Source organism: Ischnura elegans, chromosome 2 (assembly GCF_921293095.1).
Source record: "Ischnura elegans chromosome 2, ioIscEleg1.1, whole genome shotgun sequence".
Classification (NCBI taxonomy): domain Eukaryota; kingdom Metazoa; phylum Arthropoda; class Insecta; order Odonata; family Coenagrionidae; genus Ischnura; species Ischnura elegans.
Window position 1 is genome coordinate 147,720,759 of NC_060247.1, and position 22,968 is coordinate 147,743,726.

The window sequence follows — 22,968 nt, forward strand, 5'->3', positions numbered from 1 at the left end:
CACCTTCGGTGTGTGGCTCTGAATGATTTGAAGCCGCGGGCGATTCCCTATATATTCCATTGGCGTGTTTATTTCCGATAATAATGACGCGAAGGAAGCGATACCGATAGGGTTTGAATTTTTCCTCTCTCTCATTATATCTCCAACTAGATCTATGATATTGGACCCTGGAATAACGCCACCTTTGATGGTAACCGTTCCATCAGAGCTCCAGCTGATTTTATCTGACAACGAGATTCTGTTCACGAGAAGCTCTGCCCTTTTCCTGTATTTCAGTGGTACTGAATTAAGAATTTCAGACCGTAGGGGAATGCGTCTCTCCTCTCCTGCAGCGACAGAACTTTCATCGTCCACGTTGCGTTCCTTTTCCATTATAGGTAGACCTAATGGTTTCCTTTCCTCTCCCGCAAAGTGTAGAAAACGATGGAGACATTGTTTATATAACTTCCATTTTTCACTGTCTGATTGCATGGGTGCGCGTAAAATTCTCTCCATCTCGTCATCCAGGGCCGAGAGGACTTGGCCGCTGTTGGTCATCGGAACGGCTGGGTTATTCATGCGATGCATAGTTTCATAAGGAACAAGCACCATTTTCTTAGCGTGATCCATTACTTATAAGGCTGGAAATGACACCACTTATAACTGGTAAGAGTAGTGGTAAAATGAAACCTCCCGATTGTACTATTAATTTCTTCTTTTTCTGCCAGCAACCTTTTCCCGTTGCGAGTTTACGTAGCAAGGCTTTGTGCCTCGCTAAACGCTTTCTCTGCGCAGCAGTTAAATCTACTCTTCCTTTCAACGTGTTATCAACGATTTCACAAATGGTTCTGGTGAGCGCTGGGTCCGCCGTTTTGAGAATTGCTGTGCGTATCGAAGGTTTGCAGCGTGCAATGAAGCTCAGAATATCGGCGTGCTTAGCTATCCTCTGCTTCATGGTGACTAAAACATTGACCAAGTGTCTGTTTCTATTTATTACCACTCTAGCGTCAAGTCATTTGTCTTCATTTCCTTGGCTGGTAAAAATAATGATGCGCATCGTCCGGAAATATTTTGGCACGAAAGCGAAATGCATCGGGAGTGGACTGTTTTAAATCGATGAATAAATATCCATGAGCTTCTTGCGCCGCATCGTCATACGCGTCTTGCAAAAATCTAATATCTCTCGGATAAATCTGTCGTGCGAGACTCAAAATCTGACTTCTATCCCTAGGATTTTTGAAGTATACAACATAATGGGTGTTGAGTGATATATCTCTAGCTCCCTTTCCTTGATGAAACAGGTTCTGAGTTAGATGGATAATACTTATATTTCTGTGGTGACTACCCCTTGAGAATAGATCTACCACGACTCTATCATTACTTTCCATCATTAGATCGTCCAAGATCATTAGCTTAGCGCCGCTTGATGGCGGAATACTCTTCATGTCTGGTAGTCCTTCATGGAAGTTGACACCCAAAAGTTTTAAAGGCTCGTAGGAGGGCTGCCATTCCGCATAACACCAGATTATGTCGGAAAACGACACGTCAAACATTTCCTTTTGAAATTTTATAAGTTTACTTGTGAAACAGGTCTTGCCGCACGAGCTAGGTCCGGCAACTAACGCGCAGAACGGATGCTTCAATCGCAGGTCCATCTTAACGATTAAATGTCTAGCTGCTGCGTTTGCGCTTTTTATTGGTTATAAATACCACCATCTGATGTTCGTGCTCTCTAAATTCATGTAAAAAATATAAAAAAAAAAGTTGGACTACTCTTGGTCGAACTCCTTGTTGGGAAGTTCTTAAGCCCATCCACCACGTCAAGGTGGTAGCCCACGGAGGGAAAAATTTTGTGGAAATGAAATTCGTATTCATATAAAGAAAGAAAGAAAGACTGGAAAATGTATAAGAAAAACTTATTTTTTGAGATTAAATAGAAGTGATACTGAAAGAGGAAGTAAATAAATTGTAGAGAAATAAGTATTCATACAGAAATAAAAGCAAAGGTTGATTAATTAAGTTAAACTTCAAATACAGCAAACATTGAAAAATATGCAAAGTATTGAGAGAGAAAAAAATTGAAGAGAGAGGCGATATTGAGAGAAAAAAAGCTGCGATTTTCAAGAATTAAGTTGGTCTTCTTACATGCTCTCTGTTCTTCGCTTTTTATACCCATATGGTAGGGTGTCGTAACCTTCTTCCCGCTTCCTCTTTGTATAGACAACTCTGAAGAGCTTCGTTTCAGCCCTTGTTGCAACATCGTGCTTAGCAGTTCGATAAATTCTGTTTTTGTAGGATATATTCCGGCCTGGAGCTCCGTCGAGGACCATTTCTTTTAAAGTATCAAAACAAACTACTCCATCGTTGGAAGCGTTTATGGTAATACCACGAACTTTACAAACACTCTTCTCGAACGTGGGATCGCGTTTTGATTTCACTATGTACGCATAGTTCTTGGGTCCTCCGGAGACAAACTCCGAAATGTAGCACCCCTCTCCAAGGGGAGAAATTTCGTCCGTCATGTCACCAAGGTAGTCCCCCACAGGCGGCGCCCATTCACCGGGACGCTGCGTGAAAACACAGGAATCAGTGTCGTGATATAAAACACGTCTATTTAGCTTCTCCAAGTACTTGTAGAGCTCCAGCCTTGCATGTGCCGTTGTATAGCACGCTAAGACTATGCTGCTACTGGGGGAGGGAGTGACGGCTTCGTCGACCTCTTCCCAATGGGCGTAGAGGACCTCGTCATTTACTTCAATCAGTCTTAACACTTCAGTATTGGGACTCGATAGAAGCGAGTATAGTTCGTCAACTTTTCTTACAACACTGGTACGAGTAAGATTATCCCGCTGCCCAAATTTTCCCCAAAAGGAATTCAAACAAAGCTTTGCTAGCGAACGCTTTCCTGGATTGTGTCCGATGTTGTTTCGCTCCAGAGTAATGCCTTCTCTCTCCAAAAACAAACTCAAGTACTGTTCCTTCTTCTCGTCCGTCGTGCACCAACCTGGCCATCCGCTCGCTTCCTGTTTAATTTTGAGAAACGAGTCTATGTAGTCGGAGAAGAGCCCTCCTTTTCCCGTTTCCCTAGAATACGCAGTGATTGAGTAGCTCCATACCTCGTGTATTTTTAGAACTCTATAGCCTAGAGCGACGGCTTTTTTCAGCTCATCAGACACCCAAGTACCCTTCAAGGCTCTATCGTCTTCAGAGTGCTCACACGATCCTTGTTCTTCACTCAATGCACACGAACGACAAAGGGGAAAAAACAGCTTCCCGTTGGCTTTCATCGGAAGAACGGGTAGATATAAATCAGAAGGGGGAAGCACATCACATTTCACTATCCCCTCAATGTCTGCTAAAGGAGGGCATTCATCACCTACATACACAGTTGGGTGACCAATAGGGTATGCCTTGTATTTGTTTACATACGGGTAGAGCGAACAGATATCAATGTATTTTATTTCCTCTCCCTCTGCCTCACATGCCTTATGATACAACCTCACTGCGTTCGTTCTCCCTCCGAAGAACGCGTCACGAGGGTTAAGAGGAGTGATTCTAAATAGTTGATTTTCTCTTACAAATGTATTTAGCTCAGAGTCACGCTCCAGTTCTCGTTGAAATTCGCACTCCCATTTCTGCGTCACTTTATAACCCCGCTCCTCTAAAAATTTAATTTTTCTCTCAGTGCTTTCATATCTCGAATTCATGGTCTCTGTGGATCTATTGTTCAAGGGTTCTTCTCTATTCTTGAAGCACTTGGGACATCCGTGGTAGAAACACCCATGGAATTCAAATATTTCCTCGCCGGTAGGTGTTTTCAGATGTCCGTCGACCTTTCTCCCCAGCACCTTTACCTCTCGTCCATTTGCCGCGTGACGTATGGATATTCCTCTCTTTCTCTCCTCAGTGAGAAGCCATTTGATAGCACTCAGAGACTGAATGTCGCCCCAGCGATAGCCACCAGGAGGAATAATGGCGATCTCCTCGCCCCTCAGATATTTCTTTCGAAAAACCCTCATACAAGCGCTGGCTATTGTAAGGGCCTCTCGGAAAGGATCCGTATCATTTAGGCATAGAAAGTCCCTTCGAAACTTGGCGCAAGACAGACGTAGAATATTCACATCTTGAATACAATAATTTTTAATTTCTTCCCTCATTTTGAAGACGTATTCCCCCGCAACCATCTCCTCGTACCATTTGTTAAATTTAGCGAGATCCTGCCGTGACATCCCTTCAACCCCGTAGTCCGCCGCCGGAGGCATTGGTCCTTCATAATCACTATTGTCTCTAGTGTTGAAGAAATGCGGGAAGTAGCCTTTCGCGAGGGAGTCCCCTAGCCCGAGGGCCGAGGGAATCTTAGACAGAGGCATGGGGAGGAAGTTTAAAGAGTCTATAAACTTTACCCCCTCATACTCGATGGACATCAGCTTGGCCCCATTACTTATTATTTTAGGCATCCAATTCATCTTCTCCACCATCGTCTTAGTAATGAAGTGACTGTCGTAGCCCTTTGCATAATGAGCTATGCAAATTATCTCCGTAAACCCCTTCTTACGCAGCGCCGAAATACTTCTCATGAAGTCAAGAACAGGATCGGATTCGTTGTATATTAATTCTCTCTCTCCGCAGACTGAGCATACTTCAAGAGACTCAATGTCAACACAGCTCGCACAGCTCTTTTGGGCGACCAGGAAATTCGGAGTATGAAGAAAATGTCCAGGCTTTCCAGGCATGGGAGTGTCCTGTCTGCATTCTATATCATAGAACACAAAAATGAATTTTGGTGGTGCGACCCTCTTTTTCACCACCACGGGGGACATGAAACACTTATCTCTGCCCTCATGTCTGCGCTTGCATGCGTGACAATATACTTCTCCACATATATGCTTTCCTTTGACGTGTGACAAGTTGTAGACCATCTGACATAGAGTGCAATATTTTATTATTTCGCAGGGAGATTTTCCATTTCCCTTCCTCCGCAGATGATTTGCAAAGCAGGCGTCGCCGTAAAATCTTCTCTTACAAACATCACAGGAAATGGACGGCAAGCAGTCATTGCACGGGGGAGATATCTTGCACCCGGGGCACTCAGACCTGCATCTGTGCTCGTACTGGTGATTATATCCTACTTTACAGGTCCGGCAGTAATAATCACAACTGAAAGCACCCGTGAGTGACGCTATATAGTTAAAATGTCGCTCCCCGTAAATCAAGTCTATGTGCTTACGAACACTTCCATCTGGGGCCGGCGTTGAGGGGCCTTCGAAGAGGACTTCGCGGCCTTTGCGATCACCGTAGACAGTGATTTTATACCCGTCTAGACAGTCCTGGAAAGCATTGAGCTGTTCGAGTCCTCCACCATTCTGCAGATCGATTCCATGTTCTTCACAAATAGCCGTAGCTCTTGTGGTTTGCAGTCCCCCTCCGCGCTTCACAGTCTTAAACGTCAGAGCGGTATCCTCATGACGCGAAATACCCACGCAGATAGCTCTTGCGAGACACAGGTTATCGCGATTAGCAATTACTACTATGGATTTCTTGGCGCTGCAGAATTCGTGGAACGTACATAAAAGGTTCTTATTTCGTCGACCCCCTATCGGCTGCTCTACGTAAGTAAAGATGACACGTAACACTCCATTTATTAAAAAATTCTCACTTGACTGGACAACTTTTTCAATCCTGTTGCAGATCACCTCCGCAGAAAATTGATCCACTCTCCGATAAGAGATGAAGATGGGATTTCCAGGGTTTTCAGAATTGCAAATGGATAATCCCGCCTTGCAATCCTCAGGGATTCCATTCCGCAGTTCCGAGATGAGGGCGTCCAAAGAGGACTGGAACCATGCTAAGGGATCCTCATTAGGCGGCGCTGGGCGTAGCACACAAGCAATTTCACGCCCTCTTAGACGGAAGTTTCTGAGATGGCTACGGTTTTCAGAGAGTACGACAAAGTATTTACTTTCACGTCGCCCTCCCATTTGTCTATTCGTAGGTAGCTCCACTAGAGGATCCATTAATCCTTCATCCACGACAGGATGATCCAATAGGCTCATGTAGCCTCCTGCGTTGTCTTCAAGAGATTCAGAAATAAGGTCTTGTGCTCCCCGCTGATGTTCAACAGATGGTTTCGCCAGCCCGTTTTCTTCGGGAGAACAATCCGAGCTCAATTCATTCATCACGCTAGCTGTCAGAGCGTCTGATGAGCTGGGTTGCATACACGGTCTATTTAACTCATTTGAGAGTGAGGAACTACTCCTCTGATCTTCGCGGGGGGTATTATCAGAGCTGGTGGCGCCACTGAACAATTCTCCAGTTAAAAAAGGAGGCGTTTCGTGGTGAAGGGGAAGGAATGAATTTTCTAAAGACTCTAGCGCTTGGGAGTCGATATTTAAAGGAGTTTCTTCGAATCCAGGTAGAACATGAGGAGAGAAAACATCCAATCCATGAAATTTATCCAAGTCGCTAGAGTGAGCAATATTTTCTTGTTGGTTAGAATTCACTCTTTCAAACTCTGAAGGTGGACGAGCTGTATTTGAAGAGCTTGATGAGCTAGAGGTGGAGTTGATGTTCTGCATTGACGATGTAGAGAATCCATCGTCCACAACCGGTAAGACAGAATCCGATGGCGGAGACACTGATTGATTAATCTCTTCTGCTGCTTGCGATTTCATCAAAAAGTCCACAAATCCACGATCAAGCGTGGGAAAAGGGGAGGCATTGCCTGGTGAAGCAGGTAACACCTGATGAGTCTCATTTTCCGCATTTGAACAATTAGGCGGGACGTTTAATGCCTTAGGGGCAATTGCAGTCGAAGCGGTCTGAGCTTTCTTCACATCTTGAATCATATTAATTAGATCGTCTACTCCCACTTCCTCCCCAAGCACAACCCTACGGTGCACCAAACCGTTCAAGGCACTGTTCAGAAGAGTTAAGTCTGTAAACGCTCCCGAACGATGGGCGCGAATTATTTCAGCGGCCGGCACGAATTCAAAAATTTTATCCATGATAATGATTTATCAACTCACTTCTTTTCCTGGCGATTCTGATGCGTTCCCCTCTGGAGATTCTGTTTTCAATTGGCTGCAACGTGTAGTCCCCACGAAAAGGTTGACAGCGCGGCGACTTCTCACTCTGGACCGACGTGTGATAAACTGGATAGCGAAATGTATAGACAGTCGACACACTGACTACGCCGCGACTTCTCACTCAGGATCGACGTGTGATAAGCAGGATAGCAAAGAGTATAGCCAACCGACACACGTAGCACACAGCAACTCTGGCCTCTAGACGCAACCACGAGACAAACAAGCGATAGAGCTCTACTCTCAGCCCTTTTAAGGGTATGTACTGGCATACCCCCACTCAAAAAAAAAAAATTAAGGGGTGAGTTTCCTTCGAAACTCATGGGAAAATACATTCACTTTGGTCTCTTCAACATACATATTTCTCTCACTGACCATACCCTTCCCAGGGGTGAAGAACCCTTTTTACAAATCATAAGTAACTTTAGGAACACCTTAAGACAGTTAAACACCTTTCACCATCCTTCCCGCGATTTATAGTTTGTCAAACGAAATCTCTTTTTTCAAAATCGTTCAAGCCGTCGCGGGAAAATTCTTTGGACCCTCGAAAAAGCGGCAATGCAATAGTGGAGGGTCATCGACATAAGGCGCTAAACACAGCAGACCCTTTTCTCAACTCCCCCTTCACTCACATAACGTCGGCGCAGAACCTTACCGATCCGTGCCTGAAAGGCCACTGCAGAGCTGTTAAGAGGTGGCCGTCAAAAAATACGGAAAGGCATCCGCATTTAGACAATGCTTCCCAACTCCCTCCCTCCCTTTCTTTCACTTACGTACCTTCCCCCGCCTTTACTTCCCCACCTCTGGAAAAAGGGTTGCGAGTGGGTCTCAGTTGTCCCTCACCCGTCGGTCGGAAAGCACCCATCCACGTTCCACAACAGAGTCAATTATTGAAATGGACGACAAGTATGAGAAAATCACTCCTGAGGAAATTGAACGAGAGGTAAGCACTTTGGCATTTTTTTTTTCTTACGGTCATTGTTACCAATCATTGTATTCGATTTTCAACTCCCCGATTCCAGCACTGAAAACTTATAAATTCTTTATTTCAGATTCAAGCTGCCAACCTTTATAGCTGGGAAGATGACGATCACTCAGATTATGACGATCCACCATCCTCTATCAAGAACGACTTTCGATGCTCTACACCCGTTACAGCAAACAGAGAGTTTCCGGATGGCTTCTGGTCGCCGAATGGCGAGGTATTTGCGGCTGTAGGGAATACAGAGGAGATCAGCAGCACGGCGGAAACCGTAATCATCGACGCTGCAACGTATGATGATGATCATGATACAGAGGCCGAAATCCAAGACAGTCTGATACTTTCATTTGAACTATCAGAACCACTTTCCAGTGATTACTGTACGTGTGCCATTTGTGATAGCTGTGCCAAGAATATTGCGCGTGCTGTTGGTTCAAGTGACCATACCGAAAGAAAAATCTCAAATTGCCGTGAGTGTAAGTGTGTGACATGCAAAACATGCCTTAACCTGGCTTTTCACAAAGTAGTTTCAAACTATAGAGACATTTTACAGAGCAGAGAAGAAGTGACTATAGAATCAGGATTTTATTTAAATGTTTAAATGTAAAAAAAATAAATAAATAAATAAATTATAAAATGAAATCTCTGCCTTTCCTTCCATTCACCTGGCCGGCGCTCACATTTCTTATCATCTGCGTGGTTGCAATACCTGTATTGGTTGATATGGATCATATTAAGGTTTGTTTGGGGTAGCAGGAGGAAGTGAGGGCACGGATTTATAGAACGAGTCTTTCGCCATTTCCAAACTAACCGTTGGTTACATAAAAATTCCCAAGTTGTCCGAAGACACTTTAATTACTAAAATAGGGCTGGGCTTGTGACGAGGGAGGGTATGGTACAAAGTCTAATGCATTGTCCTATAGGAAGGAGTCGCTAGGGTCCCAAGAAGGGTTGGAGAGACAGGTCATCGAACCCCTGTTCCACAGAGAGAAGGGGTAAGTGGTTACATAAGAATTTCCAAGATGTCCGAAGACACTTTAATTACGAATATACGACAACGTTAAAGTGAAAATACTTGACGCGGCACTTCTCATTCGTAAAGTGAAAATAAGCCCATCGGTGTTAATAGGGCACAGTCGCGCTCTAGAAAACCAAGAAGGGTTGGAAAGGCAGGTCATCGAACCCCTGTTCCACAGAGAGAAGGGGTAAGTGGTTACATAAGAATTTCCAAAATCTCCGAAGACACTTTAATTACTAAACTAGAGTTGGGCTTGTGACGAGGGAGGGTATGCACAAAGGCTATTGCTTGTCCCATAGGCAAGAGTCGCTAGGGTCCCAAGAAGGGTTGGAAAGGCAGGTCATCGAACCCCTGTTCCACAGAGAGAAGGGGTAAGTGGTTACATAAGAATTTCCAAAATCTCCGAAGACATTTTAATTACTAAACTAGAGCTGGGCTTGTGACGAGGGAGGGTATGGCAAAAAGGCTATTGTTTGTCCTATAGGCAAGAGTCGCTAGGGTCCCAAGAAGGGTTGGAAAGGCAGGTCAACGAACCCCTGTTCCACAGAGAGAAGGGGTAAGTGGTTACATAAGAATTTCCAAGATGTCCGAAGACACTTTAATTACTAAACTAGGGCAGGGTTTGTGACGAGGGAGGGTATGCACAAAGGCTATTGCTTGTCCCATAGGCAAGAGTCGCAAGGGTCCCAAGAAGGGTTGGAAAGGCAGGTCATCGAACCCCTGTCCCTCCAGAGGGGTTAGGGGTATGCCAAGGGACAGGGGGGTGGTCCGACGAGGGGGTGGAGGTGGGGGTGGGTCAGGGGGAAGGAGGTGGGGGTGGGTCCTGCGAAAGGAAGGAGGTGGGGGTGGGTTCGACGAGGGGGAAGGAGGTGGGGTGGGTCAGGAGGTGCCAGAATTATAGAACATGAGGTCATTGACCCGTGTTCCAAAGTCCCGGGGTTAGTAGTGTCGTCTTCTTAAAAGCTATTTCTGGCGAAATACTAACTGCCACTGCCCTTTTGCCGATCAGTTGATGACGTAACTAACTTTTGCATAGCGGTTCGCATATATGTAAATCATCGGCCGCGTGAACCGAACTCTCGTGGCTCGATGTCGTTTACCCTCATGAGGAAGATTCGTTACCACAGTGATGAGCCGTTGTTAGAGAGAGATGACCTACAAAAGCTACTTTAGCAGCGCCTTCGGGCGGAATTCATAAAAACTACCTCTGGACTATGAATGTTATTAACGTAAACATTCTGATTTTAAATTGAAAATGCGAGAGAAGGCGGAGTGTTCAGAACTTGGAGGTAAATAGTCATTATTCTCACAATCTGTGTTAGAGTTCAAAAAATCATTGGCCTCAAGTGAATAGAATACGAAGTCATTATAATTAAAGGAGTAGTCATCCTCGGGTAAACATTACAAAATACAAAAAAAACTAATTATCTCGTTCGTAATGCATGTAATTCAATTCCTTATTTATAATGTCTATGTGATTTAGCTAATATTTTTCTTAAGATTCCCTCTGGATATGCACTCACTATTAAAAATTCCTGAAATTGACGCTAATGGCTCTAGTGGACGAAACTCTTCAGGTTACCACTCCCTCAACATCTCTAAAATCCCTCGTTGAACAGTTTTTTCTATGCGAATCAATGAACCAGAACTCTAATGTCGTCGAAAATGCATTAGAAGTTCCGATTTTTGTTATTGTAGTAAACTTAAAAAGGAATGGCTGAATGGCGAAGGTTATAATACGTCTTAATTTATTTATCCTTACCATGTACCGTATTATTGGAATGAATTGTGACTTCGGCTCCGTACGAGCGATCCCCCCATCGTTCAGCTCAGGTTACACTCTCTTGCAGGCTCAGTTCCCATTTCGACTCTCCGACCGGTGCACCTGAGCAATGTGTGAGTTTAAGGAAAGGAATTTTGAAAACGCCTCATTAACCCATTAATGCCCAGAAGATTTTTTTGAAAACATTTTACTTTTTTTGCATAAATTATGATTAGACATCATATCTGATGCGGAAAAAAATGTTTTAAAAATCCCTAACATTTGCATAGTACTTAATCCTATACGTATCTTAAGATACATCTGGGCACTTACGGGGTCAAAAATGTACATAATCATTTAACGGTGTTGATGCGCGTTTTTGATATATAATTAATTACTCATGCCTTCATCAGTAATTTAATAGTAATAATATAATGTTGAGTATTATTATAGCATTTTTACATGAACAATTTAAATTTGATTTTGACATTTTACAGCAGCGTGACCCTGTATCCCACTTTTTTATACCGCATCCAATATCCATCCCTGTACAACTGATACATCCATTTTTTCTTTTCGGAAACAGGATAACAAACAGGAGTTTTCATTTTATTATGTATGCTATTAGTAATCATGGTATCTCTGTATTTATCATTGTTATAAACTATTCGATTAAACTAGAGCGGTCCCCCTTTGATTTTTGAAATGCAGCTTTTTCAGGAAGGTTATATACACTATTGATTCTATTTTCATGAAATGTTCCAGTGCCACACAAGCTCCTTCCAGTTAACATTTCTGAGCCGCTTTTCTGATGTGAACGAATTGCCAACAAATATGTTTGTAACTGGTGGTAATTCACACTCATCAACGAGTCCTAAAACCACATATCCTCCTTGACTAAGATCTGTTCTCTGAAGGTTGGCCACAGCATGATAAAGGTTGACTATATTCCGAAATAAACCATAATTTTAACCCATCTCTTACTCGTTTCTCTGTAATACATTACTCGGAGCCATATCTACCATAATAGGGGTTGATTGATTCATCCACCAAACAGTATCATCCAGCGCTTACAATTTTGAAAGTCAAGTTTCAAATCTCAAACAAAGGTTGAGCATTATATAGCCTATCTTTGCCATCACTCTTCCCATTATAATAATTATCTGCCAGATGCAGAAACCTTTAAATTTCTTCAAACCTGTCCCTTCGCATTGACTTAGAAACTATTTCGATGGTATAGTCTGGAGATGACCTCCGATAAAGCCATCTATTAGGTAGACGGTGATAAACTGAGAGTAGCAATATTCCAAACACTTGAAAAATCTCTTCGATTTGTACGTACGAATAACGTACTAACATTTTTTACAATTGTTCAGAAAATTGGTCTTGAATTTTTCTGCTGACAGCGTTGATGGTAAAAGTATTTCAGATTTGTTTCACCTCTGCTCCGTTACTAAGGTACGTCTTCTCTTCTCAGCGGTAAATGGGAAGCATATATAGCAAGGAGTGTGCAACAAAAGTAACAAAAAATTATTTACTAAAGAGACGGTTGAGAAGTTTTTAAAGCGTCATTTCCTCCTAATGTCAGGTGTGTCCTTCGGAGGCTCAAACTTGAATACAAAGTATGTACAAAGTTTTGGATGACGTAGCGTAGTACATAGTTTCATTGCCAATGTTCACCAAAGTTACTTATTTCCTACACTGATTTCCGGTTTGCAATCTGGATATCATTGCCAGCAGAAAGTTTAACGAGAAACGAAATAATCAATCTATTCCACCGTCGGGCATACAGGATACAAGTAATGCCAAGACACTGGCGGATGCATATTGGGGGCGAAGGGGGCGAGCGCGGTCTCTTTTCTCTTACGTGGCCTCCCGTATTACCTAACATTGCAGAACTACAATTGTAACTCTTTCATATCATAAGATGGCATTGCCTTGTATATTTTATTTTTCTAAATTTTATTCTCAAACCACCGGATACAGCTCATATTGGCCATTTTACACCGGGGTGTTCAACAAGTGTAACTAGTAAACGTACACAAACGACCATGTCCTGGACCGGGGAAACCTACCCAGGCTCGAACCCGCGACCTCTTGTTTGGCGGGCGAGAGCGTTACCCCGCCGCCACCGAGGCCGGCGTGAATGTATGTATAATCATTTCACATAGAAATTTCCTAAACTTTGCATGTGACTTGATTATTTTTCATTAAGATACATGCAAAGGTAGCTCAAGATATCTTTTGTGCCCCCCTTGAATTTTTTCCATATCCGCTACTGTGCCAGGATAGGCAACTTGATATCGCGAGTATTTGCGCTTCCGGAAATCCAATACCGATTCATTTCATGCTTCGAATTACTTCATCACAACCAAGGTACTTTATCGCAATTGAAAAGAGGATACACCACATTTATGAGAAAATTCCTGTTTTTGCTGTATTTACCTAATTGTTAAATGCTATGCATTATGAAATTGCAGAAACATAAAATTGTCTTCGATGCATCACATAATTAGGTTTATAAAATAATTATTTATTTATTTATTTAATCAATAAACAGAATGAACACATACCTATAAGTCAAAACTGGAATATTTAGTGCCACAAGTGCTCAGACGTATCTTTAAATACGTCAAAACTTTACTGGTTAGTATTTTCATGAGCTTGAAAGAAAAATGAATGTCTTTAAAAAGCCAATATTCATTATACATTTAAAATAAAACAGGTAAAATCTGGATTCATAAACTCAATGCTTTATATGAAAATTTAATTTTCACATGGCCGTATCGTAGCGGTTTCTGAGTAGTTCATGACCAGCCGTATGTAAGTAAGCATAAGAATTGCAAATATAGGCTTAAATAATCTAAATCACTTGTACACCATTGGAAGATTTTCTTCTGTCATATTACGTAAAGAAATTGCATATTAATAAAATATAAATAAACAACAAACAAAAGAGTATTTAGGAGTTTTTAAAGTGTGACGTATCTAAAGATACGTCTGGGCATTAATGGGAAGATAATATTTTTATAGGTGGTTCTTAGTTTGTGTTTGTTTGTGCCTTAGGTTTGTGCCATTGGAATCCTCTTGGAATTGAATTTTAGGGTCCTGCCCGCTCGGTGGTGAAAATATCTGAAAATTGTTTGTCGTAGTTTATGCCTTCCTTCTAAAGCAAATTTATGCAACGACTAGAAACATCTTTTTTAGTGGAGACCATGACACTCCTGTTTATAAAAATAATTGAGAAAATATCGCGGTTTCTCATATGCTATACTTCATTGATATGGCAACACAGTCGCAAATAATTCTTATCGAAAGTCAATATGGACGAGGCCATCCAATGAACATGGCATTTGGTTTTGGCATTCATGGCATTTCGTAATTTTAGTAATCATTAATTTATATTTATTGAATGTATTTGTGTTATCTGTCGTATTCTTCCCTTTTTCACAGATGTACTCGCTCACATTATCAGCGCTTATGTCAGACTCCTAACCAGTCATGCCAATAGCCGTTGTCAGTACTTTCCGATTTTTTTATTGGTATGATAGTATTTCCACATTTTCCTCTCCGTTCCTGCGTTATATTCTCCGTTATTCTCCACATCTGTATCTCAAATTTGTGTGCAGCCATGCCTATCCCACTTGTATCCAAGTATTTTTTTGCAAACGGTGGAACGGTTTTACTTTGTCCTACTACGCTGTCCAACTTTCTTGAGAGAAGTTACCAGGCTTCGCCACTTCCTCATGTTCACTCATCTATTGGAGCATGGCAACCTAACATAAACATTTGAGTATTCCTAGGGAAGAAATAATTACGCTAGACCTAATTTGATTTGCGGGAAGAAAGTTTTTATAAGTTGCGTGAAAGAAAAAGACATTGTTTTTACTGCATAATTAATGGGGCAATAATATAGAAGTACTTATCGGAATACATTAATGAAGATCATTAATTATGAATTCTTCCCTATGTGGTACTATTTACATTTAAAATGCAATCTCATTTTGATTGCTACAGCTATCGTATCGTATTATTTCCAACGCGAGTTGATGGAATGAGTGATTACTAAATATTGTTTCCATTGGAAGCTCATTTTGACTATATTTAATCTATGTTAATCATTCTTTATTTTTAACACTCGTTTTTACCTTCTATCTACTTCAAATTTGCACTGCTGCCTTCAAGTTTTTAAATATATAGATGGATACACGGCAATTCGTAGACCCAAATGCTTATATTTTTTGCGAGGTCATCATGATAAAAATGTTGGGTTTTTTATTTCACGCTATGATCGAATTTATTTTCCATCACTAACAAGATAAAATTGTAAATTCAATGCGAGTGCCATATCGCTTGAATGGCACCTGAGTTTTCCTGCGCTAATGGCTTTTGTTTATCGATTTAAATTTTGAGAGGTTTATTATGAGTGCGTGGTTATAGATATTGCATCTGAGGACATTCACTAATTTATTTTTGTAGGTGAATGAATCAATATTGATCGAATGATCACAATTTTTCCCTGAGGAAAGAAATCATCTTGTTGTTAGCATTATTTCTTGCTATATTTTACCACCACAATTACTCCAATGCAAAATATTTTACCAAACATTTTGTATTGGACTAATTACAGATTTCTCATCGTCATTATTTCAAATTTATTTATATGGAAACTTCGGAAATCGTTCTGTAGTGAAGAAAGGCATCTTACTTTCCATTAATTTTGGGACTTTTTTGTCATTTTTCTTTTCTCTGCTCACCTGTCCACGTTTCACTTGGCAATAATGGCAATTGTCGATTGTTGTCAAAGGGTTAAGGTCATTGTTGCTGAAGGAAATTGTTGTAGGTTGCACTGAGATGATAAAAATGATGATTTTAAAGTCGTAAAAGAAGCTGGATTATTTTGATAACAAGGCTTTTCCTCTGCGAAACCTTTCCTCTATGGTAAATCAAGGAATTAGATTTCATAAGGTTCACTATTTATGTTAATTGAACGAGTTCCGAGTTTCGTAACATAGTTACATCTTTAGGTACTGATGATTATTATTTATATATGTATGGCAGGTGTAGTTCCTGGTAAATGGGATGGATGCGGAAGCCAAGGTTAAGCCAAGCCAAATAAGAACGTTTAATATCAAGAAAAAACTTTTTACTTGGATTATCTTTCAAATAGCAAACACTTCATTGGTAATTCAGGTTCGGGAAAAAAATTGTCGGAAATATGCGGGGATAAATGAAAGCGAGGAATTAAAAATTTGTGAAAAACGGCTGTAGAACGATTAATTGCTTATTTCTGCTGGGACGGAGGTTAACGCCGCTTAACGCGCTGAAGAAAAGCTGTGATAAAGTAGGTTGGACTAAGAGTTAATAAGCGACAAAATGTTTGAAGAATAACCGTCGGACGCAAAGTCATTTTTTAAGTGACCCAGGTGTTGTTCCGAAACATAGTCTCTCGAAAGATAGTGTAGTGTAAGTGAATTGTGAGAAAGAATTAGGTAGGATTGCGCCGAGAATATCGATCCAAGAGCCCTTTGGGACTAAATTGTAGCAGCTAGGGGGGAAAAACTACGGGAATGAATACAGATTATTTCGCATTGCGAGCATTGACAATTTTCTGTGAGAATGTGGTGATTTTATGCTGGATAAATAGAGCAATACCCCGCGTCACAAATATTGTTGAGCAAAAGTTTCTTTGAGAACAAGCAAAGTTATCGATTATGCGTAAAGAAGTTAGTTTTTGTATTCATGGAGCGTGTAGATGAAATATCTGTTCTATTTGATAATGCTTTTGTAAACGTTTTGGTAACCTTATAGCGGAAATGAATATATACCGAAGAAATCAGTTTGCATTTTGCGACCTTTCCAGCCATCGATTACAGCTAACATAACACGGTGAATGTGAAATTTATCCATTCCAAATGATACGTTTGCGTGATCTTAAGCTGATGTTTTATGGCAGTCGCTTCTAATGCTTGATGACTAAGCTGAAATAAAATTCAATTTATCCTAGAAAGATAATTCATCTTTTTTATGAACCTAATGACCCTAGTACTGCTTCTATTTTTTTATGGCTCAGTCGTATCTAGTTAATTTGCACTTTGTAATTTCTTTGAATTTCTGATTCCATATAAAGTGAATGGCGCTCGGAAATTTGCATTCTGTGAAGTTTTACTTCTGCTATGTCAGAATTGTGTTTTTAATGCATTTCCACTTTGAAATGTCCACTTTTTTGCTCAAAACTTCTTTTGAATAGACTAATTTTTATAAGTCTTTATAGCATAATAATAAGTCTCAGTACCGATTCTTTGTGAAAGTTAGCGTGCATGAGAAATCATACTAGACTACCTTGTGTAACTCATGAACATTCTCTCTCATTAGCTTTGAACACATTAGCCATATTAATGAATATACTTCGAAGGCCCGAACACTATGAATGAAATGACCATTAAATGGGGCTAGCATTTGAACGTGTTCCTAAAAATCTGCAGTTGAAAAATTTATTCTTGATGTGAGGACGAAGCCTTGAGCGTAGAGGTGGGTTAAACTGTTCATTTTTATGAACCGTTCACTTTGATCCTGTTCAGTAAAAATAACAGTTCAAAATATCGGTTCATAGTGAACAGGTAGGGTCATTCGATAGAAAATATTGTTTATCATGCGTTTAGAGAACATGAAAGCTTAGTGTGGTATCGTAAGATTTGTGGAGAGTGTTATGGTAATTTCGAGCAAGTTCTGCCCCGAGCCTTTACTTGGTCATCCACGCGCAAGAAAATATGTGCTGTCCACTTTAGAATAGGCCAGACTTAATATTTACATATCAAGTCAGTGCCAGATGTTATTCACGTTTTAAAATGATGTTATGATGTTATTCAAGTTTTAAAATTCTCCTTTTATAAGAAACTTTGACTTTTGCACAGCTAGCGATTCAATATAAATATTTTGAGTACATACTTTCTGACACGCCGCCTCAGTGCAGTTACTATCCTTTGCTACAAAGTATTGCGGAGGGGAGGAAACGTGCTCCTTTGTTGAAAAACAAACTCTCCTTCTAGGCACGAGCCATCAGCTGGCGTTCCATGCCATTCCCACTATCCACAGTTGAGAACTCTTAAGCGACGCAGGGTAAAATATAGATTAAACCAGTTAAAAGTAAATATCTGTACGACCAACCTAAGAAAAACATAAATAGTGGATACAATGTACACATTTTGTATTGTTATCATATACTCTTTTTTAGCTATAGACTTAGTTTTTGGCGCCTACGATGATTTTTTTAAGTGCGATGTGATGTGAAATGTGGATGCATCTCCAAAAATATTGTTTAAAACGCGATTCATGAACTTAAGAAACGATTTAACTCCAAGTTAGATGATGCACCTGAAAAAACTAAGCCCAAAGACTAATTGTTTCTTAAGTTCATGAATCGCGTTTTAAACAATATTTTTGGAGATGTATCCACAAATCCACAAATGTTCAAAATACGAAGTCAAAATGAACGCGATATCCCAACTGAACGCCCCGAGGAAACTAATATTTGATCTAATATTTCGAACGGCTCGAATGAACTGATATTTTAAATATCAGTTCAAATATTAGTTGTTTCGAACGGTTCGAAACCGCCGTCATTTGTACCCACAACGCACTTGCTCGAGTAAGCTGCAGTTCAAAATGCCTCTTGATGATCATACCTACTGTACCGAGTACGCCGCAATTGTGCAGTTCCTTCATGAACAGTGAAAAGGGTGTTTTAGAGAACGGTTCATTTTCAAACCGGTTCATTTCAGTGAACAGTTCGTTTTGGCAGTTCGGTTCTTTTTGACCCATCTCTACTTGAGCGGTAATGCGATTCCAAAGTTCTCAATTTCTCGCATTCTTTCACGTCGGTTGCTGTGTGACGACAACAGTTTCACAGGCAGTACCGTCAGCGACTTCAGGTAGAGAATGATGGTCCCAGTGGCGTAGCCTGGAAATCCGTTGTGGGGGGTTCCAAAACCAGGGGGAAAATTTTTTGAAAAAAAAGGGTTTTACTAGGTAAAGGGTTTTAAACTAATTTAAACTCTTTTCATAACCGAAAAATCTTCATTTGTTAAAGATATATTAAATGTTTTGTAAGTTCATGATTTTTCAATATTTTTTCTTTTATGAAGGAGGATAATAATGTGTTTTTATATTTCGGGGGATCCGGACCCCCCGCACCTCTCCCCCCCTAGATACGCCACTGGCTGGTCCTTGATCTAAGCCTCCGTTGTTGATACATGCTTTCTCACCAGTTCTTGTTGCTGCAGTCCTATTTGTCCATTTCAATAGCCTCCGCCAACCAGGGTTTCCGTGGTATCCATCGTGTCTGTTGTAAATATGTCTTTTACCGCACAGCAACCGACGTTGCTGCAACCGAATAATGGAGAATTTGGATAATTTCAATTGATTCAGGCGTTTTATAGAGGAAGTGCGACATATTGAAGTGAAAGGTGGTAGCACTTTCTTCAATAATTTAATTCATACGAACGTACACCTTCCAGTTCAATGTGAACAATTTGCAATTACTTCTTGATGTTATAAATATCTACCACCACATATTACCGCGCAATGCTTCCTTCGCCAAATAAATTATGATCGATAACAATTATCTTGGGACGATGTCACGGAGTGAAAAATGAGTGAAAAACAGTCGTTAAATCTCCTGAAGCCATATATAAACTAGGTATGCTAGATCAAACTTCCTATTAATAATTTCACTGCCTATGTGTCTCATCGTTATACCATCACTGTCTTCTTGCAATCTTGGTTTCAATTTACCAGCAATAGAAACCGCTTAAAGAAATGTTTCATTCCATTGATGGATATGATTCCTGATGGTGACCACCATTCACTACACAGTGCCTTTTAACCTAACGTTTAACTCAAAAAGTATTATTCGAAGTAGAGACTTCGTTATTTTGTGTTTGGGCGCTATGGTGTTGTCTGCATGGTAAATATTAAAACCCCTTGAGAGATAATTGTACGTTGCTCTTTAAAATACGCTGAGGAAGTTGCGAATAATGGTGCATCGTATTATTTCTGTGTTCTCAAAAATCACAGTGGGGAATCTTTCCAACATGTCCTGAGTTCATGTTCGTAATAACTTTTTGTTCTTATTCACTTGTAAATCTGCTCTACCGCGCTCAATTAGCGTTAAGAAATATGTAACCCGTAATGCGGGACGGCAACGTTAGAGCTTTTTCGCTCAAGTAATGTCAAATCAGGTCAATCGACGGATTTGAGCAATCATCATTGTCCCCTCGGACTTATATGTCTTGCTCCCATCTCTCTCTCGTAAGTCGGATGTAGGAATTAAAAAAATAGCAATGATAAAAATGTTTGCGTGATGGTGAGATTATAATTTTTTCAACCGTGTGGAGGTATATCTCGGAAATATTTCCAACGACTTCAGACCCATTCGCGGGCTTAATCCGACGAAAACGTCACGACGCATAATCTTCCCTTCCCGTCGCTGTAACGAAAGAGAAACTCCCCCCACGCTTTTTTTCATTCCGACGTCAGGGATGGAGAAGCAGAGAAAAAGAGAGGGGAGGAATGAGAACTACTCCATTACAGCACACTCAGGGAATTGCGTAGGTCTGGGGATTTAATTAAACGCCCCGAGCTCGCCTTTTTTTCTCTCTTTACTACCTCTCTCTTTTCTCCTTCTTTTTTCATTAATGGATTGATATACTTATTTTTTTATTATCATATTTTCCTCCTTGCCCTACTTCAAAAACACTTTACGAACATGTAGCGGAAACTGTCTTTTTGGACATTTAAGTGCACGTAAACCTCGTAATGATTTTTTTTCACGCAAACCTCGTAAAAATCTCTACTCTGACTCGTCCCAATGGAAGTGAATATTTTTAGCAGCCCTGTGGCGATAGCATACGCCATAATATAAGTAAAAACAAAAAATTGGTTCTCACCTTGTTTTGCAGTAATTATGGTTAAAGTCTGTTAGTCAATAAGTTGGTCAAAGTATGAAAGTGACGGAAAGGGATTCTTGACATTTCGCTATCCCTCCTCCAATCAGTACTTCGGGGATTGATATTTAGTTGCTGTTCTTGTTTGTGTAATTAACAAGCGTTTTTTGTTTTCCTTGTACTCTCTCCAAATGTAATGAGTATTTCAGATAATATTTCTAAATCCAGCAGCACAAATTAAGGTTTATTTCAAAGACTTACTCACCTCATACGTGGTTGAAAACATAATTATCTTTGCAGATTAAATTTGCGCTAAGTATCTACTAATCATCACTAATACTACAGTCGATTCTCTGCGCTGAAATATAAAAAAGTCAAGGATAATAAGGGTTAAGAGTGCTTCTATTGATAAAAATAACGGCTGCTTAGTTTCGCTATTTTTTGTGAAATTGCTGTGTGAAACAAGCATATATTAGTATTAGTTACTGTTGTTATGTTTTAGCACTAGTTGTAAATTTATGAAGCATTACACAGCACATTTAAGTGTTTCTGTGAATGGACATCTTTGTCTTCTACGATTGTGTGCATTACTGAGGCTTTAATTAACTCTTGGCCACTCTCTCTTTTCCTATTTGTTTATTCATGGATTTGTGTACTCATTTTTTTTCTCTCTTCGCCCCACTTCAAAACACTTCCCCCCATCTACCATGCATCCTCCATATACTACTCCGGGACACTTCCTCTTCCTCCTTCAGCGTTTACACGTCTCTCTCTCTTGCATTTGTCGGTCGTTTTCAGAGATTTCCCTCGTCGTACGGTCTCCCTCCGCAAGCACAATTACGCGTGCAGGGGGGTGGATACCGCAGTCTTAACTCTTCGCTTTGCGCTCCGGGCTGGTCCCATGAGTCGTGGATAACCGCCACTCCATAAATTTCCCTCTGTAACTCGGGCGTTGCCGGGCGACCGAAGTGCGGTCATCGTCCCCACGCACTATTGTTCGTTCTTATGACCTAGGGCGTAGTACAGTACACGCTCCCAATGCTCCCGAGTGCTCCTGCTTCAGACGCTACAGATTCGTGGTCCACTTTCGCTTCTATCGCTCCCAGTGCTACCCTACTGGATCACGGCTGGAGGGATTGTAGCATTTGTTAGTCGTTTGTTTTACTAGTATCGTCTGCTCGGATATTAGATCGCCTGAATTAGGGATTGTTATAGCCTCTTGTACTTTACTTAGCTTGTTAGAGAGGTCAGTAATATAAATGACAAAAAGAATATGACCATGGGGTACACCACAAGAAACCTAATTAATATTAGATCTTCATTGGATACCATGATCGGACACCACAACAGACCGATGCTTGTCCTGAAGATTTTACCCACTGGTTTGCAAATCCTCTAACACCAAGGTGATAAACTTAAACTAAGAGCAGATCATGATACATATAAAAGAAGATAACACTGATTAAATTCCTTATTAGAGGAATTTCAATGAAACCAAAAATAAGCCTAAATAACTTAACTCACCTAAAAGCCTGCGTTTAAACGATACACGTACAAGTTAATGCCTGTTTGCGTGAATGATTTTTGTGGACCGAAACGGAACATGTACGAATGTTTGAACCAAGCTAATATAGGTTCAATTTTTCGATCATGCGTTGCACAAGTTGAGTGGTTACACGTGTAACCACATAACGTGCAACAACGCAACCGTACGGTACGTATTTCGTGTTCATTCTCGCGTTCATACGTTTAGACTACGGGTTTATGTAGGTGTAAAAAGGCCTTAAGTGGAGTGTCCTTTTTCCGATTTATTATGCACTCATGACATTGAATGATAGTCTCAAAAGCAGTCCTAGCCATGGACCCATCTCGTCAACAACAAGCCTTAAGCATCAATGCAATGCGTGCCAACCTGACCTTAAGAAATTTACACAGGTAAAATACAACCGAACATCAATAATTGATTAAACTTAAGGTGAAGATTAGAGGAAGATATCATCATTTAACAGAGAATACAATCTTCATGGAGAAAGGTTGGCCGCCGCAAAGCAACAAACGGAATACTTTGACGGGAAGTTCACGTACCCTGGCCTAAGAAGTCATATTCTATCTCAATTTCACGCAATACGAAGTTCAAATAACTAATGATTGATCTAAATAACAAATAAATCAAAATAACTAACAAAATTAACAGAAGTAAC

The 22,968-nt window shown here is 40.6% G+C and overlaps 1 protein-coding gene across 1 annotated transcript in view; it reads left to right on the plus strand.

Moving 5' to 3' along the window:
• Window positions 1-7,431: 7,431 nt before the first annotated feature.
• LOC124153312 (protein trachealess-like) overlaps window positions 7,432-22,968 on the plus strand; it is a 216,883-nt gene continuing 201,346 nt past the window's right edge. Inside the window, exons 1-2 of the mRNA XM_046526408.1 lie at window positions 7,432-8,004; window positions 8,114-8,513. Of these exons, the coding sequence (XP_046382364.1) occupies window positions 7,957-8,004; window positions 8,114-8,513 (448 nt within the window). The 5' untranslated portion in view covers window positions 7,432-7,956. The remainder of the gene's footprint in view (window positions 8,005-8,113; window positions 8,514-22,968) is intronic.